The sequence below is a fragment of the Arachis duranensis genome, chromosome 4, assembly GCF_000817695.3.
Source record: "Arachis duranensis cultivar V14167 chromosome 4, aradu.V14167.gnm2.J7QH, whole genome shotgun sequence".
Classification (NCBI taxonomy): Eukaryota; Viridiplantae; Streptophyta; class Magnoliopsida; order Fabales; family Fabaceae; genus Arachis; species Arachis duranensis.
Window position 1 is genome coordinate 121,288,854 of NC_029775.3, and position 25,990 is coordinate 121,314,843.

The 25,990-nt window shown below is 30.3% G+C and overlaps 3 protein-coding genes and 1 long non-coding RNA gene across 4 annotated transcripts; 3 read left to right on the top strand and 1 right to left on the bottom strand.

Annotated features, from left to right (window-relative positions):
* Window positions 1–482: 482 nt before the first annotated feature.
* On the top strand, window positions 483–24,494 carry LOC107486786 (uncharacterized). The gene is made up of 19 exons (XM_052260170.1): window positions 483–607; window positions 704–821; window positions 910–960; window positions 1,115–1,455; window positions 1,957–2,008; window positions 2,159–2,252; window positions 2,412–2,566; window positions 2,669–2,725; window positions 3,192–3,990; window positions 5,264–6,082; window positions 6,183–6,368; window positions 6,463–6,524; window positions 7,497–7,535; window positions 7,703–7,770; window positions 11,480–11,531; window positions 23,228–23,295; window positions 23,522–23,572; window positions 23,660–23,733; window positions 23,943–24,494. Exons 11-19 carry the CDS (start codon window positions 6,292–6,294, stop codon window positions 23,950–23,952), a joined length of 501 nt encoding a protein of 166 aa, XP_052116130.1. The 5' UTR covers window positions 483–607; window positions 704–821; window positions 910–960; window positions 1,115–1,455; window positions 1,957–2,008; window positions 2,159–2,252; window positions 2,412–2,566; window positions 2,669–2,725; window positions 3,192–3,990; window positions 5,264–6,082; window positions 6,183–6,291; the 3' UTR covers window positions 23,953–24,494.
* On the top strand, window positions 11,547–12,054 carry LOC127746557 (uncharacterized). The gene is made up of 2 exons (XR_008008276.1): window positions 11,547–11,638; window positions 11,801–12,054. It is a non-coding gene; the product is annotated as an uncharacterized LOC127746557 (long non-coding RNA).
* On the top strand, window positions 19,300–20,393 carry LOC107486907 (zinc finger protein 6). Its single transcript, XM_016107481.3, has one exon. The coding sequence runs from the start codon at window positions 19,510–19,512 to the stop codon at window positions 20,281–20,283; it is 774 nt and encodes a 257-aa protein (XP_015962967.1). The 5' UTR covers window positions 19,300–19,509; the 3' UTR covers window positions 20,284–20,393.
* On the bottom strand, window positions 24,144–24,622 carry LOC110280385 (beta-hexosaminidase 1-like). The gene is made up of 3 exons (XM_052260763.1): window positions 24,486–24,622; window positions 24,322–24,381; window positions 24,144–24,249 (listed from the first exon to the last, which is right to left on the bottom strand). The coding sequence occupies exons 1-3, from the start codon at window positions 24,620–24,622 to the stop codon at window positions 24,144–24,146; spliced, it is 303 nt and encodes a 100-aa protein (XP_052116723.1).
* Between the last annotated feature and the right edge of the window lie 1,368 nt (window positions 24,623–25,990).

A 25,990-nucleotide genomic window follows, 5' to 3' on the forward strand; every position in this document is an offset into this window, starting at 1 on the left:
TTTACATGATAAGTGACACAAAAAAAGTTGGACAAAATAAGTATGGAGGGAGAAGATATTTTGGCGGATTCTTCCCCAAAAAAGATCGGAATTTGAATTTTGAACACAAAATCTGAGGATTTAAAATAAAAAAATTGAGTGAACAAATCTTGAATTCTTTGCATTTCTCTCTTTCTCTTCTTTCTTTTTTCGTGCGCTCTCTCCATCTGATTGATGCAAATGTGGAGTAAACAAATGGAGTGATAGTTCAAAATGCACAGAGATTATCACCGGCAAGGAAGAAGGAGCTCGCGGTGATGGAAGGAGTAAATGGAAGAGAAGATAGAGAATGGTGGTGGTCGGTGCTGTGGTTGGGAGAGCGTTTGACGAATAAAAGATAAGAACGCGACAGAGGCTTCGAGTCTGTTTCCTCTGGCGAGTAGCAGAGATGAACAACAACTAGTCAGAGGTGATGGTGGCTGTTGATACAGCGTCGAGTAGAAAGAACAGCGGCAACGGTGAGTGGTGTTGCAGCCATCAGTGAAGAAGGAGCACCTGACAATAAGTTGACGACATTAATATAGAGAACGGAGAGCTCTGAGATCCAGCCGTCGGTGGTGTTACAGAGGTAATTTCTTTAAAAAAGCAGAAATTTATTTATATATATTTTAAGAAAATAGAAAAATATTTATTTATGTTTAATCTGCTTCTGTTTTGGCTGGAGGTTGAGGTTGGACTGGGATGGATTGGCAGAGGAGCTAATGGTCGTACGGCTGATTTGTAGTGATTACGACGGCATCCCCTCCAGCAGCTTCGAATCATCTTCAGCTGGAGCATATAAGGTATCTATTTTTATTTGCTAGGGTTTTATTGCTGATTTGTAGTGATTACGACGACTGAGATTTTTGAACTGTTTGACAATAATATTAGGTACTTGACCAGAAAGGAGTGGGTAAACTCATCAAGCTTTGCGCAGAAAAGGTCGTGTTGTCAGACCAAACTTAAAGAGATGATTATGAGTAACTGACTAATTGAGATTTTTTAACCAAACAAAAGCATGTAGCTCTTCTATTCTATGCATTATTATACCTCATCAAGGTGCTGCAGCAATTAACACCTTCAGTTGGTTGATCAGGTTGCAATATGAGGAGAGCATGGAGAAAGAACAGTGACAGCAGTGAGTGGTGTTGCTGCCATCAATAAAGAAGGAGCAGCTGGCAGCAAGTTGTCGACACCAATGGAGAGCTTTGATATCCTATCGTCGGCTGTGTTTTTACAGATCTGAAAAATTACATTGCATTTTAGGAAATTTATGTGATCTAATCATTTTATTATTATTATTATTATTATTTTTTTTTTTTTTGCAGTGGTAGCAGGTAACTAGGAGCTAAAATCATGTCTAGGAAATTCACTGAATTTGTCTGGTGACAGTGAATATAGTTGTGAATGAACTAGACACATAACAAGTTTCAAATGGTGATCACATTATTTTTGTCATCTGTAGATATGCATTTTTTCTAATATATAATAGGTAAAAGATTGATACTTGCCTTATTAATGCCCTTGATTAAATTGGTGAGTGTTAGTTATGGTGGTTGTGGTGCACTTTGTTCAAAAAATTGATTGCATCAATCCTGTAATATGTGTTTTGGCCTTTTTTTTTTGTTTAATAATTGAGTTGGATGAGTTACTACTTCTTTGTATCCTCCTAGACATTTGTAAATCTAGAATTGGATTCCATTGTTTGCTTGAAACTCGATATGCAAATTCCATTCTCTTCTCCTCTAAATACACCATGTTAAAGGGTGAAGTTGAAACGGTAACATGCTAATTATTGAAAGTTGTTGTCTCTTTTATCTGTGTGATTTACTTAGAAATAATAGGTTTATGTGTTCTGCTTTTTTACTTTTCTGTTTTCAGATCTATTTCTTTATTTTTAAATTTTTTGCATTTTGATTTCTTTAAATTTGTTTTCAGATCCACATTGTGCTTCTCATAAGCGGACAAGGAAAGTGAGGCTCACAAAGTGGTACTCCCTATACTCTCAAAAGAAAATATCTAAGATAAATACTTACTTTAAGCTATGATCTAATATATTTCTTTTTTCCGATTTATAGATACTAGGGTTGTGTGGGAGCTTTATAATTATCTGCCTAAGATAATGTTTACCTGATGGCAGGAAGAACAATTGGAGATAAAGCTGATGACATCACCAAATGGTAGCCTAATTCCTTGCAATTCTTCACCAATAGAATGCACAACCAACACTAAAAGTAAGCATTACTTAGGACTCAAATTTCTTATCATTTATAGATTTTGAAAATGTACGGAAGGCACTATATATATATAATGCTTTGCTGTAAACACAGCCTTTCAATTTTCTCAACTCTTTTCTTCTAACAAGTAACAACCAACAATGGCTTCAATTGCAGTGTCTTCTTCTAGCACCTTCTACACCAACCTCAAGTTTTGCACCAAACCCAACAACAACAAAGCTGCTTCTTTGTCACAAGAATAATAATAATCATATATCATGAAGACAACATCAATAAGACAATAACAACATCAACAGCAACTTGAAGTGAAGGTACATTTTGTTATTTTCTATTTGCTAAAGATATGAAACTATTGAATTTAATTAGCCATTTTCTGAAATTTATGAAGTAGAAATCTTTTTACCATTTTGAAGGGAACTCATATTGAGAAGCAGTAAAATAGCAACCATTGGTGCTATCTTCAATTTCAGGTAACCCCTTCTCTATGTTCTTTTTTTCCCCTGTTTATCATTGTCACCATTGAAAGTTGTTCAATTTTTTTATATTATAATTATTTTCATGCAAATTTGGAATATCTTAATTTAAGATTTCATGTTTTTCCTTATTGCATGTTTGTACAGTGGAAAAAAACTTGATTATCTTGGAGTGCAGAAAAATCTTCCATCTAAGAACTGCATATCAACATCTGTGAATGTCACTATCGATTTTTATGATGGATATATATTTACAAATATAGGACTATAAACAGTTTTACTTGCCTGTGATGTGTTTTGCTAAAACTATAACCAAGATTCACATTATTATCTCAAATTGCTTGCATTGTTGATATCCATGTTGCAATTGGGAATTTAGATATATTTTTCTTTTAGCAGTGACAATGATTGCAAGTAGACGATAGTTACTTGAAGTTTGTCTTAAGGCTTCTCTTATTGATAGTGTCTTAAGGTGGGATGTCAAGGTTTTGGGGCTTAGTTCGGAGTTGGAGAGGAAGGGGAAGGAAATTGGGCAGCTCACCAAGGAGGTATTTTATTTTATTTTATTTGAATACCAATAAAATATAAGTGAAGATAGGAAGGTAATCAGAAGTTCTATAATTCCAATGGAATGATAACTGGAATTCAAAATGAATTGAAATGTTCAATGAATGTTAGCATTGTTGTTTTGTCTAGCTGGAGTTGGATACTCACATTTTTTTTGGTTTTGTATGGAGAGTAATGGGGCATTTTCTACTGACATGAAACTCTGTTCGTCCTTTTGGCCTTAATGTTTATGTTGTCTAGATTTAATTTCTGCGTGGCCGAATTGTGCACTTTCAACAGCTTTTTTCTTGCTTTTATGACAAACAAAATTTGAAATTAGTTGGAGCAAAATTTCCTAAAGGAGCTTTTGAATCTATCATTTGAATTTCTCTTGCTCATTCCTTCATTTTGTTTCTCTCATTCCACCGGGTGCTTCTTCGCGATGAAGGTGGTGGACATGGATGCGGTGCGAAGTATATATTCTAAGAATATGAGCCTGGGCCGGGTTGTTGCTATGCTGTGTCGGATGGGGCATCCTCCTAGCTCGAAGAGGAAGCCAGGTTGTCCTCCGAAGGCTGTTTCTGCTGGTGGTCCGGCTGTTGTTGCTGTGGTGGCGACTCCTGTTCATTGCTGTCTCTGATCCTGTGGATGCTGTGACTGCATTGCGGCCCGCACCCATGGTTCTGCCTGCCATTCATCACAACCAGATCAGTCACGTAAGCTATGAAGTTTTTAATCAATATTTGAGTTGGTTTGTTATTCCAGAAGTTGCTGCTTTGGCCTTTGTTTCTTGGTTTTTTAAAATTTAAACATGATTTTCCATTTGTTCAAATTTCTGATTTTATGTATGTGTTGATAATTTGTGTTTCGTTATTTTTGAACTAGGTCGTTTATTTTGATTTGAGGAAAAGGATTTGATTTTGAAAATTTTCTGTGGTGATTTGTTGGGCTTCTTTGCTTTGATTTATGTCTTTGTTTGCTCTAATTTTGTATTATCATTTGTTTCTCTTACATATACAATGTGCCTTCTCATATAATTTTGATGAACCATTTTGCTCTTTCTTTTAAAAAATCTAGAAACAATTTCATTCTTCATTTAAAATCTCGAGAAAAGGACAATCTCATTTCCATTTTCAGAATTGTTATCAGTAAAAGTCTTTTTTTTTTTGGTTCTTTCATATTTTACCGTTCAATTCTTATGGTAATTACTTTTGACAATATTATTAGTGATATTCTTTATAGATAATCACATGATTTCTGATTTTGGTTAACAAGAAAAACAGGAAAAAAAGAGTTCACTAAGTGCTATGATATTAAAGTATTTTCTTTAAGTAACATTTTTTTAAAAAAGTTTGCTATTTGAATATTTTCTATACTCTATATTGTCATTGATCATGGAAAGAATTGTGTCTAATGAAATAGAAACAAATGAATTAAATATTTACTAAATATTAAGTTGGGATAGTTATACAAATAAAAGAGATGATCTAAATATTGGATGAATATAGTCTATTAAGATATAAAAGGAAAAATTTCACTTTTATATAACAACACATTTATTTACTTAATTAACTTCTTTTATTAGTTAAAATGCTTTCCAAAAATGACTCCAATTTTTAAATACTTACTTTTTGTAATATGACTAAATATCAATCAATTATGCTATATTTATACCAAAATTAGCTATTAGAATAAAATATATTTTGAAATATAACATTGAAAATAAATTAAAACATACATATATTTATACATAAATATATTCATGATTGATTTTATAGTACAAATAATATTTTTTATATCAATATAACAAAAAGAGATTAATCTCTCATTTCATATAACATGTAAAAAATTTTATTGTTCATATATAAAATTCTTTATTCATAGATTAAAAAATTAAAACAATGAAATAAATTTACAAAAAGCTGGAAAACACACTAGTCTGTTTATCTGTTTATTACTATAAAGTTGGGTAGTCCTAACTCCTAACAGTAAACGCATACTCAGAACAACGACACGTGTAAAACAATACTGTTCATAGCTTCTCTTAGTACAGTGCGCGGCAACGGATGAAATTTGAAGTTGAAAGGACAACAGATTGAAGGGTGGGTGCTGCAGAGCGCCAATTTTCCCGCCCAAAACCATATTCTAATCTTGAATATCTATCTATCCGTTCTACACTCCTAACCATGTTCCTCTCTTCTCACGAACTCCACCCTGATTTTTCCCCCAAAATTTCAAAATCATTCCCACGGTTTAACTTGAAATCATTCTTTCCTTCTTTTTGTTTTTTATTTTTTGGCAATAATTGAGCTTATCACCAACTGAAAACATTGGAACTAGCATTGAAGGATCCTTTGCAGAGAGAGATGGAGAGAGTATACCTGTTTGGGGAAGCTTTGCCTCCGTCATATCCCAGCTCCCATCTGTGCGTGGAGGAGAAGACCTGGATACCTCCGTTGTGGTTAGCCTCCAAACTGCAGCGAAGACGACGGAGCCTCCATCCTCTCAAGCATCCAAAGACGTTCTTATAGAAGAAGAGTGTTTGAATCTGTATCCCTTTTTTCGTTAATGTTCCTGAGATTCTCTTCAACAGCCACCCTGATTCATCTCTCTCCCCTCAGTCTCTCTCCTTTACTCTCATGGCCACCCTCTTCTCTTTTGAATCCTTCTCTTTTTACTCTCTTTTCTGATCTCACTTGATTAGAGATCGAAATTACCATTAAAGTGTCTTCCCAGTTTGTGGGTAAGAGTGATACAGAGCAGGACACTATTCCAGAAGAGGTTGATGATTCAGGTGAAAAACCAAAGGTTAATATTTATTTAGACTTAGCTAATGATTATATTTATTTAGACTGAGCTAATGAAAACTTATGACGGAATCAGTGTATTTTTGTGATTTTAATTTTAGTTACAGTGTGCTACAACACCTATGGTGTGTTTGATAATGAGGAGCTTTACCAAAAGAGTTTGGTTCTGAGGAGAAGTGTGGTGGGTTCATGAAGTGGAGGTGCTAGATCATGGAGAAGGGTATTCAAAAGCTCAATTTCAAGCTGGGTGGTGTCACGGTTGGAATTTGTGGAGAAAACTTGCCCTGGTAAGTGAAAGTCCACAATTTTAGTGGGGATTGTGAACTGAGTTTTGTGTTGAAATAAAACTGTGTTGTGGTGTTATGCATTTCTTTGGTTCAGGGGAGGCTTACCCTTCAGAAGCAGCGCAAACAGAGTTATTTTGAGCCTACTTTTAAGTACTGGTAAGTAGTTATTAAGAGCTTTGTTCTTCTCTTCTCCTTGTGTAAGAAAAAATAAAGGAAAAACGAAAACCAGAGAATGGGAGCCACTCCTTTAAATGTTCTGATAAACCCTAATTAAATTTTGCTAAGTAATATTCTAAACTTAAGTTCAATTTTTAATTGCTTTTGTTGAGTTGATTATTACTCATACTTGGTTGTCATACGTTTTGTATTGCACTGTGATACATTTCATTATAACAAATTCATAATCACCGGTACAAATTCACTTTCATTGTTGAAGGGGATTGTTTTACGGATCTTTGGGCTTATTTCATGAAATAGGAGAATAGGGATGATCAATTGATAGTTTTGAATTCTTCTTCAGATTAAGAATTTGGTTTTTCTTCTTCCTTCTTATATTGACTATGAGACTCAACCTGCAAATTGAAATATAATAAGTTTCCAACGTTTCATCAAGTTGTCTATTTATTTATTTAAATTCTATGATTTTAGATTCTTTGTTATAATTGATATTGTGTATGCTCTGCTTTTAGATCTTTTATTTATTTATTTTTGTTCATTTGAAGGTCTTTTAACTCTTTTAAATATCTATATTCAGGGTTTAAGATGTAGAAAATTGCAGTTGTAAAAATTTAAAATTCCAAATCGAATATATGTGACAATATCAACTGTATTTTATTTTTCTCTCATCGGCAAATTGCAATTTTTATTTAAAATTATCTGCAATTGTCCAAATCTATTTTATTATAGTCAAAAGCATAATACTACATAAGATACTTAATATAAAGTATTTTTCATAATTGTTACTACTAAATATATTATTCTTAAAATATTCTGTTTGTGCTCGAACGAAAATGCTGAAGTGGCACACCTGGATGTCGTTTGTATCTGTGGCACAAAACTTCATATTTGTTCTCTACAAATCAAGATCCCTAACATTCTGAATTTGGGCATGTTCGAAATGGCAAGTAGTACAGGAGGCTCAGCCACGTCTAGCTGCCGTGGAGGGCGGTGAGAATTTGGGTTTAAGTAAGGGACAATACCCGAAATGCTTATAAGGGACAATGATTTTATTCTTATTAATATTTTCCCCCTCTTTTCCTCCTCCAAATTTATCGGCTTCATTTATCTTGGTAACTTTAGCATTGATTTGCCTTTTCTTCTGTTATCTCATATAGGTTCTATAGGAGATGTACCAATTTTGCTTGCAAAGCCTCAAACATACATGAACTTTAGTGGTGAATCGGTTAGTTTCATTTTATCACATAATTGCTAGATTCTCTATGATACATGCATGCACACTTAGTGAAATTGGTAACAACTCAAGTCATTTACTACTTTTTTGTATACGTTGGTATTACATCTTTTGTGTCTCATATTCATACAAATGACTCAAGTCATTTACTACTTTTTTGTATATCTTGGTATTACATCTTTTGTGTCTCATTCATACAAATGACTTATGAATTTACTACTTTTTTCTCATTTATTTTCCTAATTTTCCTTACTTCTAATATTCCTAAAGGTTGGGCCTCTTGCTGCATATTATCAAGTACCCCTTCGTCATATTTTAGTAGTATGTTTTCTAACCTTACTTCTAGTTGAAGGTAGTCAATGATGACAATTTACAAGTTCCTTAAAAGTTACTGGGAATTTCGTGTAGGTTTACGATGAAATGAGTCTTCCAAATGGTGTTTTAAGGCTTCAACCTAAAAGAGGCTAAATAAAAATATTAATGAATGTTCATTATAAATTTATTGTTTTAGAGGGTATTTTTTTTTAAAAAAATTATTTATGATATAATTACATTAATTAATATATTCTTTTTTTTGCTCTCTAAATATCGCGTATGTAGTATGCCTTGTTTGGTGTGGTGGAAGCTAGAGTGAATATATAGAGATTACGACAACAGCCTCCACCCCTAAAATGCATTATGTCAGTAACAAATTTCATCTACAATTCTAGTAGATTTTGTTTTGGAATGTAGATTCACACCGTGAATTGTCGATAGAATATAGATTTAATGCTTTATTCAGATACAAGTTCTATTTATCAAAGAAGCTGAAATAAGTTTTTATAAAGTATTGAAATTTTAATTTTTATATTAATTTTTTTTGTCTTTTCTATTTATAATGTAATATCTTTATAATTTTTGTCATTCCCAGATTGAAAAAGGTCTTTCTAGACGGTTAATATTACGGTTAATATTATACGATGAAAAATTAATTGTTGATGGAATTTTTTCAATACATATATAAGTGTGAGTTTGTTTATGGCTTATTTAAGATTTATGTGGACTATGTTACTGATGACCACGAACATTTGACATATTTGAGTCGACTGCAATCTAAGAGATTCCAAGGTATCATATTATCTTAATTACGTGCTATAATATAGAAGAGAAAACTTTTAATTATCTTAACAATTTGGAGTGTGTTTTTGTAAGAATAGTTTTGGAACAACGAATTTTAACTCAGTTGTTCACATATTTAATCTTTTATTTAGAAAGGAGGTAAACTCATATGTTTCCAATAGAGTATTGGTGCCAATTCCCAATTTGGGACCACCATCCAAAGAATGAAATGATGCATTTTCTTTTTTTGTGAAATAGTTATGCTAATGCTCATTTTTTATCATTTGATTTTCATTGTATATATCCAATGAAAATCAAATGATATATACAATGAAAATCAAATGATAAAAAAAAGAGCATTAACATAACTATTTCACAAAAATAAAAGCTGTGTCCTTTCATATTTTGGGTGGTGGTCTCAAGTTGGGATTTGGTACCAATACTCTTTTGGGGTCATATGCATTTACCTTCGCTCCAAATAAAAGGGCAAATATGTGCACAATTGAGTTAAAGTTTAATGATCTAAAACCATTCATACCAAAAGAAGGCTCCAAACTGTTAAGGTAATTGAAATTTTTTCTTCTATATTATACCTGTAATTAAGACCGAGTCATATGTTAGAATCTCATTAGGTTGCGGTAGACTATGTTCGTGGTCATAATTATTATAGTCCACATAAATCTTAAGACAGCCATAAACAGGCCCACGGTTATATATGTAATGGAGAGTTTCTTTCAACAGTTTTTTACATATCGATTAATTTTTTATCGTATAACATTAACATTGCACAAAACTTGTTTCAATCTTTGGCTGAAAAAAAATATAGATATTATAAATAAAATAGACAAAAAGAATAAATATAAAAATTAAAATTCCAATACCTTATACAAGCAGTTGTTTTCCCTTCTTTGATAGATAGAAGCTTGTATGTGACTAAAGCATTAAATCCATATTCTAGCGGCAATTCACAGTGTGAATCTACATTCCATGTAGAATACTACTACAATTGTAGATAAACTGTTACCGACATTATGCATTTTGAAAGTGGAGACTGGTCTCTATATGTTCACTCTAGTTTCCATCGCAGCAAGTAAGACATGGTGTATACATGATAGTTAGAGAGCAAAAAAAAGAATATGTTAATTAATGTAATTATATCATAAATAATTTTTTTTAAAAATATCCTCTAAAACAATAAATTTATACTTAACATACTGAACACACTATGGACAAGACTAGAATAATGTGTTTTGGCAAGCTTGATTTTTTTGTTATTTCGTTTAAAAGGGTGTGCTTAAAAATATTCTTAAGAGTTAAATCTAAATTTCTATGCCTGATTCATGAAATGTTTCAGGGCAATTATGTACTTTTTCTTGCTACTTCTATAGTGATTTTATTGATGATAAGTATTCTTATGTGTGTCTATATATATATATATAGTTTTCTTTCGTTTAAATTATTTAAATAATTTTTCACTTGATGTTTGTTAGAGAGATGTGAGATTTGTGGTTTTAAGAATTTTGGAAGAAAGACAAAAAAAACTAAAGAAGAAATAAATAGAAAAAACAAGGACTATTTATAACTATGAATATTTTTTTCATCCAATTAATTTTAGTGCCATGTACCAATTTCTCCATAGGGACAAGCAAAGGAAAGCAACAATTACTTTTTATTGTTTTTTTATTCTTTCAAATTTTATATTTTTTTTTCAATATCTCTAGGACTTTCCAACAATTATACTCAAATGTTAGTAGAAAATTCTTTCTAATTTTATGTGGGGTCAATTGTTATGTATGTCAAATAAATTTAGTAAATACATTTGATAAATACTTCGTTTTTTTTTCATTTATATCCTGTAATGTTTTTTGTTTCTTTAACTCTTATTCTTAAAATTCTATTGAATACACGGAAAGAGACGTAAGATGCCAAGTTTATAGAAAAGTACGAAAGATTACAGTAATGATTTTGGATGTATAAGTGTTTTGTATGAGATATTTTGCTTTCAAGTTTAAGAATGATATATTTTGTAGTAACTATTCTAAAAAATATCTTGTATTAAGTATCTTATGTAGTATTATATTTTTTATTATAATAAATTAATAATGATATGTTTGGGCTATTTATTATAGGTGGTTTTAAACTGTGATTGTAATTTGTTGGAGAGAGAAAGAAAATACGGCTAATGTTGCAACATAAATTCAATTTTAAATTTTTACAACAGCAACATTCCACAGCTTAAAACTATACTTGGTGGTTATGGTGAAGGAATTCCTTGAAGTTTGTTCTTTGGATTTTGTTGATGGCTTCGCTGCTTTTTGTTTTTTTTTTTTTTTCCTACATATATTTTGTTTCTGTTTTTTCTTTTGAATAATTATCCAAATTAGTCTTTGAAGAATTTTAGAAGCATATACTTTAGTCCCAAAAAAATTAATACACAAAAACTCTAGTTTTATTCTGAGAGACAAATTAATCTTTAACTTACTTTTTCTGTTTGTGCTCGAACGAAAATGCTGAAGTGGCACAAAACTTCATATTTGTTCTCTACAAATCAAGATCCCTAACATTCTGAATTTGGGCATGTTCGAAATGGCAAGTAGTACAGGAGGCTCAGCCACTTCTAGCTGCCGTGGAGGGTGGTGAGAATTTGGGTTTAAGTAAGGGACAATACCCGAAATGCTTATGCGGTCTTTATGCAGTTATTTCAAAATCTGGCACCGTCGAGAATTTGGGAAGGTTGTTCTTTGGGTGTTCGAGGTATAAGGTAATTAACCACTCTGTTGTTACTTGTTAGACTCGAATCATTTGGATATAGAATCTTGTAAACATATTGAGGGTTTGTATGTTGTAGAAAAAACAATCGTCATACTGCAAGTTTTTTTGCATGGGTTGACATGGTTTTTGTCCTCCATGAAAAAAATGTTAGGCTGAAAGAAGTCGGTGTTGCTGATGATTTGGTGGGTGGTTTCGGAGATTCGTTGTTGGAGCTGCAAGACAAGGGTGGTTGTGCTCTGAATAATCAAAATGCAACTGTGAAGAAAGACAAAAAATAGTTGCTTTAGTGTGTACTTATTGGCTTGGTTTATTGTGTCAGTTTGTGTAGTTGTGCTTAATAATTCTGCAAAATCTTAGATTTGTATGTTTCTTTTGAATTTATGAATGAAATCAAATTATTGCGTATATTTGTGTTGAATTTATAGAAGTAGCTGCATTATGTTCCGAAACAAACATAAATTAGAGTTGTATTTTCTAATTAGCTATCACAGGTAACTAAGCAATGAACCAATTCATGAATTACAAGACATAAATCAGGAACAGAATCCCTAAGCTAGTAAACTTTGGTTTAATAAAAAAAAAAGAAAGCTACTAAATCCATGGAATATAAAGTAAACTATGGGCTAAGGAATTTATACACAAGAAAATATTTAGTGGAAAAATGTTGGAACCTCAAAATACTAAACACCAATATCATTCAGATTAGATTATATTAAATATTTAAAAATGCAATTCTTGCTTGTTGCAATAATAAGCAACTATTTCACACGAGAAACATGCTTCTAAACAATTAAATCTTCTCAATCGGTTAATAGTTATTCAGCAGAATTGCAGCCAACATCCTTGAGTACCATCTAATCTAACAAATTATTGTTACTTTCTTTAAACATGTTCAAATTCTATAAACATTTGTCATTTTCAAATTTTGGTCAGACACACAACTAGAGTTTATGAATTATGAGAATGAACTATGCCTCATTTTTGCATGGGTGTGATTTACCTTTTATGTCATTTCAATACTATTCTCATTATAATGTTGAAGTGTCATTAGACTTGGTGAAATTAGCATGATTATCTATGGTGAAATAAGTCAAAACATGATATTCCATTATTGAGAGAAATCATTAACATTTGTATTTTGTATTTTCATGTAAATCCAATTTTTTGCTGATAATGTATTAATATTTGTGTTGACTTTTATTGCAGATTAACACTTGCAATGGCTTCTATTCTGATTACTTCTCTCCAAATAAGGCTTACAAACCAAAGATGTTGGCAAAAGCTATCATTTACTAACTTGAAATATTCGCACTCTAATTTTATTATAAGATCACTCATCAAATTAATCTGATTGTTTAACAAGTTAAATATTTGGATAGTCAACTAACTAGAGTAGCAATACTATTAAATTAAAACAGAGGATTAGTCTAAGACATAACTTGTTCATTTTAATACAAGATCCTCAAAGCCGTCCATTTGTCTCTATGTAAAAGCATGTAATTGGTTTATTATATATTATTGAAGGATTTAAATTGCTGACTACTTAATTAATTATCCAAAAACTAAGTGCCTAATCGGCACAAATAAACCTTTCTCATGACATGAAAAGCTTTTATTTAACTAGCTACTAGTCTTGACCTTCTAGAGCATAACCTAGGCTTTGCGTCACAAATTTTCGTCCTATATGAAGGCATATACACACCTAAATTAATTGCATTATTCTTCACTTACTCTTTAGTTTTATGTTTTCCTTAGTCCAAGCTAAGACTAGGATTTATATTATTAGGATGACTTCATTTAATAAACTTGAAGTTTACTCTACCCCAAAAAAAAGATAAAATAATATAAAAACTTACAATTAATGGAATAATATAATTGGCTCAAATATTTAACTATAACTTAAAATATCAAAGTTCAATCTTTATATCTTGTTTCTATTGAACAATAATTTTTAGTTTTAAATATTCAAAATATGTTGGATTTAGACTGAATTGAGTGTATTTGCATTTCACAATTCTCTATTCAATAAGTAACACTTCCTCTACCTTTGAGTTCAAATATAAAAAATTAGGTATTTTTTATTTATATAATTTAATATTATTTTATATTTGACTATTTATTTAATTTAATTTTTTATATGATAAAAAATATTAGAATATTTAATAAGTATTGATACTATCGTATTTGTATAAATTGATAAAAAAATTTTAATAAATATTATAAATTTTAATATTTGTTCTTCTAACTTCTTTTTTACATATTTTACAGGATATATATTCAAATTTTTATATAAAATAATCATGAAAAATCAAAGAATTGATGCATTTTTTAAGAGGAAGGTTAATATTTAAGAAGGAGAACATATAACTTTTACAATATCAATACCTGTAGATAGTTCTTCTATTTTAATGAATCACGAAGAAAGTGAGATACAACCTTCAAAAGTTCAAAGAGTTGTATTTGATTAGTTTGACCTTAATTTTTTGAAACGAGACCATGGAAAAAGGCTTTAAATTTGGCAATATCACTCAAACCAAAGAGATGGGGTTAGACGAGTTTATCTTAAATAGGATTCATATAAAAAACATTGACAATTATTTTCTATCTGACCCCCCCAAAATTTTATTTCAAGCTCCGTCACTGCATGAAATATTGTTTAATTGATTGATTATTGAATAACAAAAATATTTAGAAAATTATAAAAATCAACTCAAAATATCTGTTTGTTATTTTGTTCTCTTTAATTATTATTAAAATAAATGAATAATTTTAGATGTAATAAATATATAATTACATGTGTTACATATATAAAATTATAAATATTAAGTTAAATAAAAGAATTTCTTATTATTATTATTTCTCTAACATTGATCGTTGAATAATGAGTTCACTAGCAAGGTGGAACTGGAGATTATAATTTAAGAAATGAATAAAAACAGCAATATACAATTTAAGAAATGTTTTCAAATATTTTATGATTTCACGTGTTTTAGTATTTCTAATTATTAATTTTAATAATGTATATATTTTATTATTGAAATCAATGGATAAAACTATTTTATAATTGAGATTAATATTTCAAAACAAAACTTAGAATCACGAAACACTTAAAATGTTTCTTCATGTTAATAATGACTTTGTGTCATGGGTGTTATTCCTATTCTTGCCATGTGCGTTTGAATACTATTTCCCACTTTACAGTCTATCACTTGGAAATTAATTTCCTTAACCAATTACATTACTTCCAAGATTATGAATAAGAAATAAGAAATAATTTTAACAAAATTTTAATTAACATAATTAATATCTTCAAATTTTAGAAGCTAGCTAGTCTTTTTTTTTTCTCAATTAAAAATGTGTCCAGCTATTTTCTTTTCTGAAAAGATATTGATAAAATTTAAAATCAATAATATTGATAAATAATTACAATCACACAGTATGTATATATATATTGCACAAAAATAATTGATGGTCAATATAAAATATAATAATAGCATAATGGACCACATACCTGAAGGGTTAAACTTTATGATGAGTTAATTTCAATCATTGTCTCCCAAATTGCAAATTCTTCATGTAATGTGGTTATGTTTTAGGTGGTTCATTGTTGGCAAGTATATATATGCAATGCAAGAGGGACAAGCTTGTTCACAACAAAATATCCTAATTATATATATTTCTCTACTCCTAGCTAATCTTTTGTCATTATTATGGCCAATGAAATTAAAGTGAGACATCATCTGACACCACACTCTCATGAATAGTTGAACATGTTTATATAAATATGATAAACATTACACATGTAGAAAAACATTTGAAAAATTACTTTTGAAAAGAATTTAAATAGATAGATAAAAAACACATTGATTAAACAATTTCGCTACGTTACCAACAATATTTCTGTCAACATCTGTCAACTCTTATTTATAACTATGTTTAATAGAAGTGTTTTTGTGGATGTGTCTAATAAAAATGTCTTTTTTATAACTGTGTTTAATAGAAGTGTCTTTATAGATATATTTTTTTGATATGTTTATATATATATTTAAAATATAATAATTAATCATTGTTGGCAATAAATTGGCAGATAATATGTTGGTATTCTATACTTTTCCTTGATTAAATTAGTCATAAGTGTAGATTATATGTTGAAATACAAATTATACAAAAAAAAATATAAATTATTTTTTGACATACATCATATTTATAAACTCTATACACAGATTTTACCCTTAAAAAATATAAAACTTATAATACATTTGGTTCACATCTAATAATAATGTTATAGAGTATATAAACATTTGTAAGTAAATATTAAAAAGAAAAAAATATATGAAATATTATATCTCTAACTATTATTACAATCAATCTTTTACAACGAACACTAACCAACAGACAATTTATTTCATAGTAGATATATATAGAATAATGGGAGTCTCCATGTAAAGAAATTTTATATTATGTTAATACAATATACAATAATAGATTCACATTAAAATCGGTCACTAAAATTAATATAAAATATATATTAAAATATAAAATATATATTAACAATAAATTAAATAATACATATATTTATACTCAAATATATAATAATTAATTTTAATAGTTAATTTTAATCATGTACAAATAATATTTTTGTATAACAATAGTTATATTAAGATAAATATCATAAAACTATTATTTTCTTTTTTTGATCACCGAAAAATGATTATAACTAAGTTTACGCTGAATCAACCAATGCTGGATGAAAAATGTGAATCCACACGTTATTTCACATTATATGTATATGCAATTACGCAAACATTCGCAATGAAACTATTTTATAGTAGTTGGACATATTCATTGAATTTAATTTCTCTATGAGCTGTGGTATATATATAATGCCGTGAGAAGGGATAAAATTAAACATATATAGCAACAATTGCATAACGTTTTAATTGTAAGAGGTGTATGTGATCATTTTATATAGTTATATTACCTCAATAATTGATATTCCATCAATTTGCTTTTCCATGATGAACACCTTCATATACTTTCTCTACGTACATTCACTTGATCTGGACTTCGCAACACTTAATTTTTTTTTCCCTTTTCCACCTCAATTTGAAAGCTCCATCACTTAGTAGATAATCCAAAATCTATATAAGACAAATATGAAAGATTAATTTCTATTGTACTCCTACAGAACATACAAGCGCCGCTCAGCTATTATAATAAATAACAATTAATCAAAGATTTAATTAACTTGTATTTTACAGATATATTTTAAAAATATAATAATAAAATTTTTAAATATTTTTATGTATTTAATGTAATAAAAATATGAAACAATTAATTTTTATAAATTATTTTTTATGGTATATTTAATTTATGTCTGTAAAATACAAGTTAACAAAATTCATAGATTAATAATAATAGCAATAGTGCTAACGAATTATAATTCAAATCATATAATTTTTTTCTTTTTTTAGAGGTATTGAGTTCGAATTTCACTCTTAACTTTAGAAAAAAAAAAAACAATAGTTGCATAGCATGTGTTATGCTAATTATGTGTTCTTATACCATGTTAATATATATGCATGATTTGTTGTCAATTGAGGAAAAATTAAAGAAAAGTTTCTCATCTCAATCAATCACTCAATATATATAATTGTGATCACGTGCAACATTAGTTCCATGTTATACATGATCTAGTACACAATTCTATTGAGCATGTGGAATGCTGATGAGATGATCCTAATACATTGAACCCAAGTGGTGGAAGTTAGTAAGATTCGTATAGATTTTGTCTTAATAATTAATGGCGAACTCAACGTCAATCACGCAAACATGCTTGAGAATTGAGATAGCTACCAATTCACCACACGTCATTGTGTGGACCTTCAATCCACATAAACTTATTAGAGCATGATCATTTCAATAATCTATATATAACTCCCTTCTCTCTCAATGTTTGACTTAATTCCTCACTTATTAACCATGATTAGGTAGTAATATCTCTAACATGGTTTTTCATCTTGTGAACTATTCTTTTACTTAAGAGTTTATACATATAAATTAATACAATTTATATTTATATTTTTTAAAATTTGTACATATAAATTAATAATAAAATTTACAGTCAAGTACCATTTTGATTTAAAAGATATAAATTAAAAATTATTTGTCTTCAATCTTTTTTTTTTTTATACAAAATAGTCCCTAAAATTTAACTTAGTTTTAAAATCGTCTTTAATTTAGGGATCAAAATCCTATGAAAAATCGTCTTTAATTTAGGGATCAAAATCCTATGGAGGTGGTGACAGAAGTGGAGACAGAGGTAGATTGTGAAGAGCTTCTTCTTCTTTCCTTCTCTTTCGCAGGAGCACTCTTCTTTTTTCTTTTTTTTTTTATTTTATAATTTTTTATATGAATAATTTAGTCTAAAATTTTAATATTTAATTAAAAAGGATGATTTTAAAACTTGGTTTTAAATCTTAAGAAGGATTTTGTATGCAAAAAAAATTAGAAAAAATAATTTTTTTTTCTATATTTTAAAGACCAAAATCATACTTAATTCTAAAATTTATTTGTTAAAAATAATTTAATATTTATACTAAACAAATAATGACTAAAAATATTAAAAATTATCGATTTCAAAATTTTTTTATTTAAAAATAAATATTTTTTCTAAGAAAAGTTACCAAGAGGTATATATATGTTGCAATATATTATATCACACGGCAGCTAGGATTTCATGTATTTAAGCTAATATTATACAAAACCCCCCACTTTATCTAATTGAGCTGATCTATTATTTTGGCCCAATAATTCAGAGATGATAATATATATTATTATATATACACATATGTTCTTCAGCTAGATTACAAACGTATCTAGCATTTTAAACCGAAGAAGCAGATACCCTTTTGTTTTATCTGTAAACCGCCCTCAGTTATAATTAGACTTATATTTTATTTTTCTAGTATTCCCATGGATTTCTACCAATGACCAATTTTAGGACTTCATTGTAAGATTGAGCTTCTCTTCTTTCTGCTAAAATCCAAAAGAAATTAAAATCAAAAGCAAGACAATTTGTATCTTTTTAAGAAATTAAATCTAAGGTATCATGATGCACTTAAACTTATTCATCAGTTATGTGTTTTATATAAACCTAATCAATAACATAATAAACATTGTAGCTACAGTATGTGTTCCCACAACTCAAAATTTTTATTTTTGAATGACACATTAAATTATTATTTTTTAAGTTGATTTTTTCCCCCTCTTTTGATCATCGTCCAACACTCCAACCATTCCTCCTTCCACATTATTAAATAAAATTCTAAAAAATTAACTTGAATTGGTTAAGTAGTCAGCTTAAAAATTAACTTGAGTTTGTCAAGTAGTCAGCTTATTCGTCCGCTTAAGCAAGTATCCAATAATTTCTTGTGCATGCAGCAATCTATTGGCCAACGACAAATCCTTAAATGGAGCTCCGATCCGCCACGAATTAATCATAACCGGTCGAGTTGGGGATATCATAGATAACAAAAAAAAATCTAAAAAACAAAATTCAATAATATTAAGGTACACTTTGCCTCTCCATTATTAAACAAAATCTGATACCTTTTTTATTTCTTCTCCCCTCTATTTTGAATTTTCCCAACAAATTCTAGTTTAGCTTTCATATGATTATGTTTTCCTGTTTCCTAGCATGCTTTTCAAACTGTTCTTTTATAAAGACCACCACACCCAACAGCTACTTTCTATATACCTCAATCCCACACACATATTCAAATCACATAAACTTTGGTGCATATCTATCTTTTTGCTTGGCAGCTTTAATTAATTTCTCTCTTTCTTCATTGATCATATATGGCTGAAGTTGTTGAATACCATGCAAATTCCAACACAAACACCCCTACCACCCCACCATCTTTGAAGCTCTTTGGCATCAACATTCATCACAAGATCTCAAATAAAGATCAAAACACTACTACTACTACTCCTCATCAAAAAGAACAACCATGTTTGATGAATCAATCACCATCACCACCACGGAAATCTGAACAAGATAATTGTTCTTTTGATGACCCTTTTAATAACTCATCATCATCATCATCAAGGGATGCAAGAAAATATGAGTGCCAATATTGTTGTAGAGAGTTTGCAAATTCACAAGCACTTGGTGGGCACCAAAATGCACACAAGAAAGAGAGGCAGCTCCTGAAACGTGCTCAAATGCAAGCTGCACGTGGCTTTGTTGCTTCACACTTTCAAAGCACAATCATGTCATCATCACAGGTGCCACATCTTCTAGCTGTTGGTGGTGGTGCCGGTGTGCCACCGCCACAACCTTCTTCTCAGGCATCTTCATGGTTCTATTATACAAGTGGTGGTGGCACACCCACCAGCTTTGGGGATAATGCATACCATTCAGGTCCTGAAAGACATGTCTATGGTGGTAGTGGTGGTGGTGACGACATCTATTTTAGAGAATCTCGCATGATCACAACAAATTTGTTATGCCACCACCGTCACCAATATCTGTCAAGATTTGATAGTCTTGACAGTAATGGAAACAGTGGTGGTGGTCAACTTAGTAGTAGTGAACAAGGGTTAAGATTGAATTTGCATCTTAGTTTATAATCTGTGAGTTGAAAATTTTAACTTTAATCTCAAACATGATGTAGTATATAGATTCTCTCATGTATGTACATTTTCGTTAAGTAATAAATTATGATAATTTTTTGCTGCAATTTTTAATATCAAACATGAATTGCTAGTTTCCATATGAATTATTCTTCCATTTCAAGGTAAATATAGTAAAAATTCAACCCAATATTTGTCCATTTTGCTGTAATAGTTTCAGCTGAGCTGAAGAGGGAAGACATTTTCATTGTTAATATTCAAGTTTCAGCTGGAGAAAATAAAGGCATAATTGATGGTTGATTTGTCATTTGCGTTGCTTGCATTTGCAAACTACTATAGGGAAAAAAGAAGCCATAGATGCGTTTTGAAAGTGAGCTTATTTCCATAACTAAGTCAACTCTTTTAAGGCTAATAATTTTGAGACAGAAAAAGAAAAAGTTAGACATAATCACACAAAGAAACATTCCCTTGTGAAATTGATTACTTGTACTCCCTTAGTTTTTTATGCTGACATAAATAAATATTCTATATTGAATAATTAAAGAGAAAAGAGTATATGCATTTAAATATGAAAAATACTAGAGAATTAGCTGAAGTTATTATTTTTTACTATTATTCTTAATCTAATTTTTTAATCTAATAATTTATAATATATTTTTAGTTTACATTTTAAATTTTGATAGCTAATTATTGACAAAAAATAATAAATTCTACTAACTCTCTAACATTTCTCTTTAAATATAACATAATTAAGTACATAACTACAACGATAAATTACAACTAAAATAGAATGAAATGATTTATTGTTTAATTTTTTTATACAAGAACTATTTATTACGATAAATTTTTTACTTTTTATTTTTAATATTTGAGAAAAATGTGTATTTTGTTGTATCATAAAAATAAAGAATGTATCATAAAATTGTAAAAAAGAAATAGAAAAAATATAATTATCAAATTTTAAATTTAAAAATAAAAAAATGAGAGTTAAATTTGTGTTTATAATTTTTTTATTTTTTTTAAATTATAAATCTAAAAGATCAGATTTGTGTTAATAATTTTTTTATTATTTTAAAATTACAAATCTAAAGGCTAGATTTGTTGTAAAAAATTATTATGAAATATGATCTTTAACTTTCTTATATCCACATTAACAAAAGTAAAAAACACAACTTTTCTACACCAATAAATAACAGGTCATGTTTGTCTATTTCAAAAAAAAAAAAATAGCCTCAACTTTTGTCTTCTTATGTGGGATAATAGATTGAAACTCACGTTGTGCATTTGTCTTCTTACGGGTTATTAAGTTAAAAAATAATATCATTTATACTATCCAAAATAATTATTCAGACACTAAGGATAATAAACATCTCATGATACTATATTATGATACCACTCATCTCAAGAGTTTAAATTAATAGAAAAATATAATACTAATAGTTATATATCTAATACTAAATCAAACATCTCTAAACCTCCATTGTATACATTGTACAAATATTCCATTGGCTCCTTAATATTATAGACGTCAACTCATCTTTTGTATCCTTAGGCCTGGATATTCGAGGCCCAATTTACATTTACAGTAAATAAAAAATGGGCCAATCCTAAATTTAAGGCCCAATTCAACCTCAAGGCTTAGTACCAAAAAATGAACCCATTACATTAAAAAATAAAAATATCATCCTTTTCCACTATCCATTATCAAGCAGATAAGCACCCGCCACCACCACTCTCTAACTAGTATCGGCGACGGCAACGCCGCCGGCGACAGAAATAACAGCTCACTTCTGTTCTCCCCTTCCGCTTTCTTCCGCTCTGCTTCTTCCCACCTTCACAATCCGTTTACCTCTGCCACTTTGCCTGTGCCTCGCTGTAAGTCTTGGATATTTTGCCGCCGTTTTGCTTGCTATAAGAGTCTTGTTGATGCTGTGTGATGAGAGATTATACGATTCCAAGAGTAGTTAATGTGTTTTCTTTTGAAGCTTGTTTGAGTTTGTGCCGTGCTTTATACGTGTTTGATGAAATGCTTAATACGAGAATGGGTTGTAAGGGTAGAATACGTTTCCCGTGAGGCCAACTACTGAGTAGATGGGTTAGCTCTTCTTCTTCATAGTTCAGTAGATAGTATTATGGTCCTGCAACAGGACTTGCAAAGATACACTAATTGAGGACTGCTGTGTTCTTGTTCCTTTTATTTTAGCAGCAAAATTGCAAAAAAAAAATGCATTTTTTTGGGTGGTATATTGTGTCTTTCTTCTTTGTTTATGTACTATTCATAATTTGGATTTAAGCTTAGAATGATTTCAAGATAATTAAGTGCTGTTTTTTGTGAGTAACATAAGGACATCATGTTTCTTATTCACTGTGTATCCTTTCTTTGATTTTTTCAGTATATCGATGCTGCATGCAACATCACTTGCCCTGGCTTTTGTTTGAGCTGTCCCAGGAACCTTCATTGTCCTCGTGATTCGACAAAGGCTTTGGTTAGAGTGAGGTTTTCGGTTCGCTGTTTGGTACCAGGGTCAAAGAATGGAGCTACTAAAGTGGAGTATACTCCTTGGCTTGTTGTAGGCCTGGGTAACCCTGGAAGTAAATACCATGGAACTAGGCACAATGTAATAAGTTATTCACCACGCAGTTCTTGAAAGTTCTTAAGCACAATAATCTTCTCATGGTTTGATGTGTGAATCTTTTGTTTGTTTTTTTTTCCCTATCTGTTAGGTGGGATTTGAAGTAATCGATAACATTTCTAAAGCAGAAGGGACTCGGATGAACACAATACAGTCTAAGGCATTGATTGGAATAGGTAAATCATCGCCCAGCAATTATTTTATTCTTATTAATATTTTCCCCCTCTTTTCCTCCTCCAAATTTATCGGCTTCATTTATCTTGGTAACTTTAGCATTGATTTGCCTTTTCTTCTGTTATCTTGTATAGGTTCTATAGGAGATGTACCAATTTTGCTTGCAAAGCCTCAAACATACATGAACTTTAGTGGTGAATCGGTTAGTTTCATTTCATCACATAATTGCTAGATTTTCTATGATACATACATGCACACTTAGTGAAATTGGTAATAACTCAAGTCAACAATATATCTGATCTACTAATTTTTTGTATACGTTGGTATTACATCTTTTGTGTCTCACATTCATACAAATGACTTATGAATTGTTAACCCTTTTTTCTCATTTATTTTCCTAATTTTTCTTACTTCTAATAATCCTAAAGATTGGGCCTCTTCTTGCATATTATCAAGTACCCCTTCGTCATATTTTAGTAGTATGTTTTCTAACCTTACTTCTAGTTGAAGGTAGTCAATGATGACAATTTACAAGTTCCTTAAAGGTTACTGGGAATTTTGTGTAGGTTTATGATGAAATGAGTCTTCCAAATGGTGTTTTAAGGCTTCAACCTAAAGGAGGACATGGTTACGACAATGGGTAATGCTTGTTGAATTGTTTTGGACACCCTTTGTCTTACTTCTCAAGAATTTGCATTATGAAGTGCTTTCTTTAAAGTATATTCTGACATTCTGACCTATTTACTGGCTTAATTTCTTCTTGTCATTTTGACTTCTTTCTATCAACATTTCCTCTTTGATTTTTTTTTTTTTTTTAAAGAAGTTCCTTTTTCTGTAATCACTTCACAGAAATGCATGAACCTTAACTATGAACCCTGAACCCAACTGTACCCTGATTTTTCTTCAAGCCATGTTCAATCATATTTGACCTTGTTCTTCCAGCATCAATCCATCTATCATATTGAGCATATATATCAGAAAATACCACATAATGAAGGGCATTTCTCGGTTCAAGTTTAAGGAGGTGATGGAGTTAGCACATTACCCAAATTATGAAAGGTTCCCTTCCCCTACTAGTATAAACCAGACTCCTTGGTTACTGAAAATGCACCTGAAACCTTTCGCAACAGCCTTCGGACAAACACCGGGACCCAACCTACAGTTTTGAGGAACACATTTGAGTTTTGTAACACAATAAGAGTACTTACTTATACTGATGGAAACTCACCAGTTATGCACTATAGTTTGTGGATTGAGCTTAGATGGAAATGCATTGAAGGTTTCTTCCCTAAAGAGTTATCACAATAAGAGTCAAATCTATGAACACATGTACGATTTAAGAACGTGACATCGTAAATACATAAAAGCATTATGTATATATAGTGATTATACCAGTTCACTGGAGTCCAGTTTTCCAAACGGGCTATTTCTTGCGCTTTCAGTACAAAATATTGATAGCCATCTTTCGGAGTCAAGTTGTTAGTCTGGAGCCTGCATTTCAGTTTATGGTCAAAACACCGAATAGGCATCAAGCATAAACATTGTGAAAAAATGAAGTGTCTAAAATGGGAAAAGAGAAGCTGAGAAACTAGATTGTCTGTTTGAACATCGAAGCTCTGCACGGTGGAAAAAAAAAAAAGAAAAGAAGAGAAAATATGACGGGATCACTTTACCAGTCCTATACATATGAGAAGTTCTACTTGAGATTCCAATAATTTATGTGATCAAATGCTAACTGCTTTACATGAACAACAATTAAAGCATCACAAAATATAAACAGGTTAGTACCATTGTTTTACATGAGGAGTTTTGCTCCAGCAATCTGTCAAACAAAACATAGTTCTTACATCAGTTCGCAGCGGTCCACATTAAGTCTTAATTACAGTAATCATTCAAAGTCTAAACTCTAAAGAACAGACTTTTTTATCAACTGAAAACAGTCAAACTGAAATAGCTCAAATGGGAAAATCTTTCTCAACTCTGAAAAATTATTATATACAAAATTAAGAAGTAACCAAAAACCAGAACAAATTATAATTAATTGAACTATTTCAACTATAAGGTAACAGCTAGTTTAAGAATGTCATCAAGCACTACTATGGAGGTACTACACATCAGAACAAACTAGTTTCAATAGTATTGACAAAGCCGACTATGATTACACAAGAAGTCATCAATGATTTATATCAGAGAATACAATTATTAATGTAGCACACAAATCCAGAAAGAACAGAATAACTGTGAGGCTCCAAGTTTTAACAGAAGCTAACCTGTCAGAATACCAGAAAAGACATCGAAAGTAAAATTCGTTGAAACATCTAATGGCTCCCTACAGGTAGGTGATAGCCAAAGATCCGGATATCCGGCACCCCTACACATTTAAAGAAAACAAAAAAGGAAAGAAAGAAAGAATGCATGAAAGTAAAACAAAGAAAAATGAGTTAATTTTTATTGGATGCGCATTAAACTTAATGTTCATGAAGCCAAAAATATGTTTAACATGTGGCTTTTGTCTTCTTGATTTCAAGGTAACAATCTGACCAAGCAAATATGGAAGGGGAAAAAAACTTAGCAACTCCTCACTATGACAAACAAAATTGTGAATTCAATGTCAAACCATAGCACTGCTTCGAGGATACATTGAGCTAAATACCGGCAATCAACATCTAATTTTCCGATGAAGGACTTAATGTAATTATATATTGCATTTTTCAAACTATAATCATCAACTTCTCTATGGTAAACTATTGTCTTTCAAAACTTGAAGTAATTACAATGAGCTATAAAAAGTATATGAAATTCAATGCTCTTACTGTGTAACCATAATAAAGCCAATTACTATCATACTATCAAGCTGCACTTAAGGTATCAGAAAATGTTTTTATACCATGATTCTG

What these genes read in the sequence shown, in the direction of transcription:
- LOC110280385 (XM_052260763.1), bottom strand. Translation starts at nt 24,622, where the DNA reads ATGCCTATTCGGTGTTTTGACCATAAACTGAAATGCAGGCTCCAGACT. An exon ending in AACTGGACTCCAGTGAACTG is followed by an intron (nt 24,382 to 24,485) that starts GTATAATCACTA and finishes ATAACTCTTTAG; the next exon opens with GGAAGAAACCTTCAATGCAT. An exon ending in CAAACTATAGTGCATAACTG is followed by an intron (nt 24,250 to 24,321) that starts GTGAGTTTCCAT and finishes TCAAAACTGTAG; the next exon opens with GTTGGGTCCCGGTGTTTGTC.
- LOC107486907 (XM_016107481.3), top strand. Translation starts at nt 19,510, where the DNA reads ATGGCTGAAGTTGTTGAATACCATGCAAATTCCAACACAAACACCCCT.
- LOC107486786 (XM_052260170.1), top strand. Translation starts at nt 6,292, where the DNA reads ATGGAGAAGGGTATTCAAAAGCTCAATTTCAAGCTGGGTGGTGTCACG. An exon ending in TGAACTTTAGTGGTGAATCG is followed by an intron (nt 23,296 to 23,521) that starts GTTAGTTTCATT and finishes ATAATCCTAAAG; the next exon opens with ATTGGGCCTCTTCTTGCATA. An exon ending in CCCTTCGTCATATTTTAGTA is followed by an intron (nt 23,573 to 23,659) that starts GTATGTTTTCTA and finishes AATTTTGTGTAG; the next exon opens with GTTTATGATGAAATGAGTCT.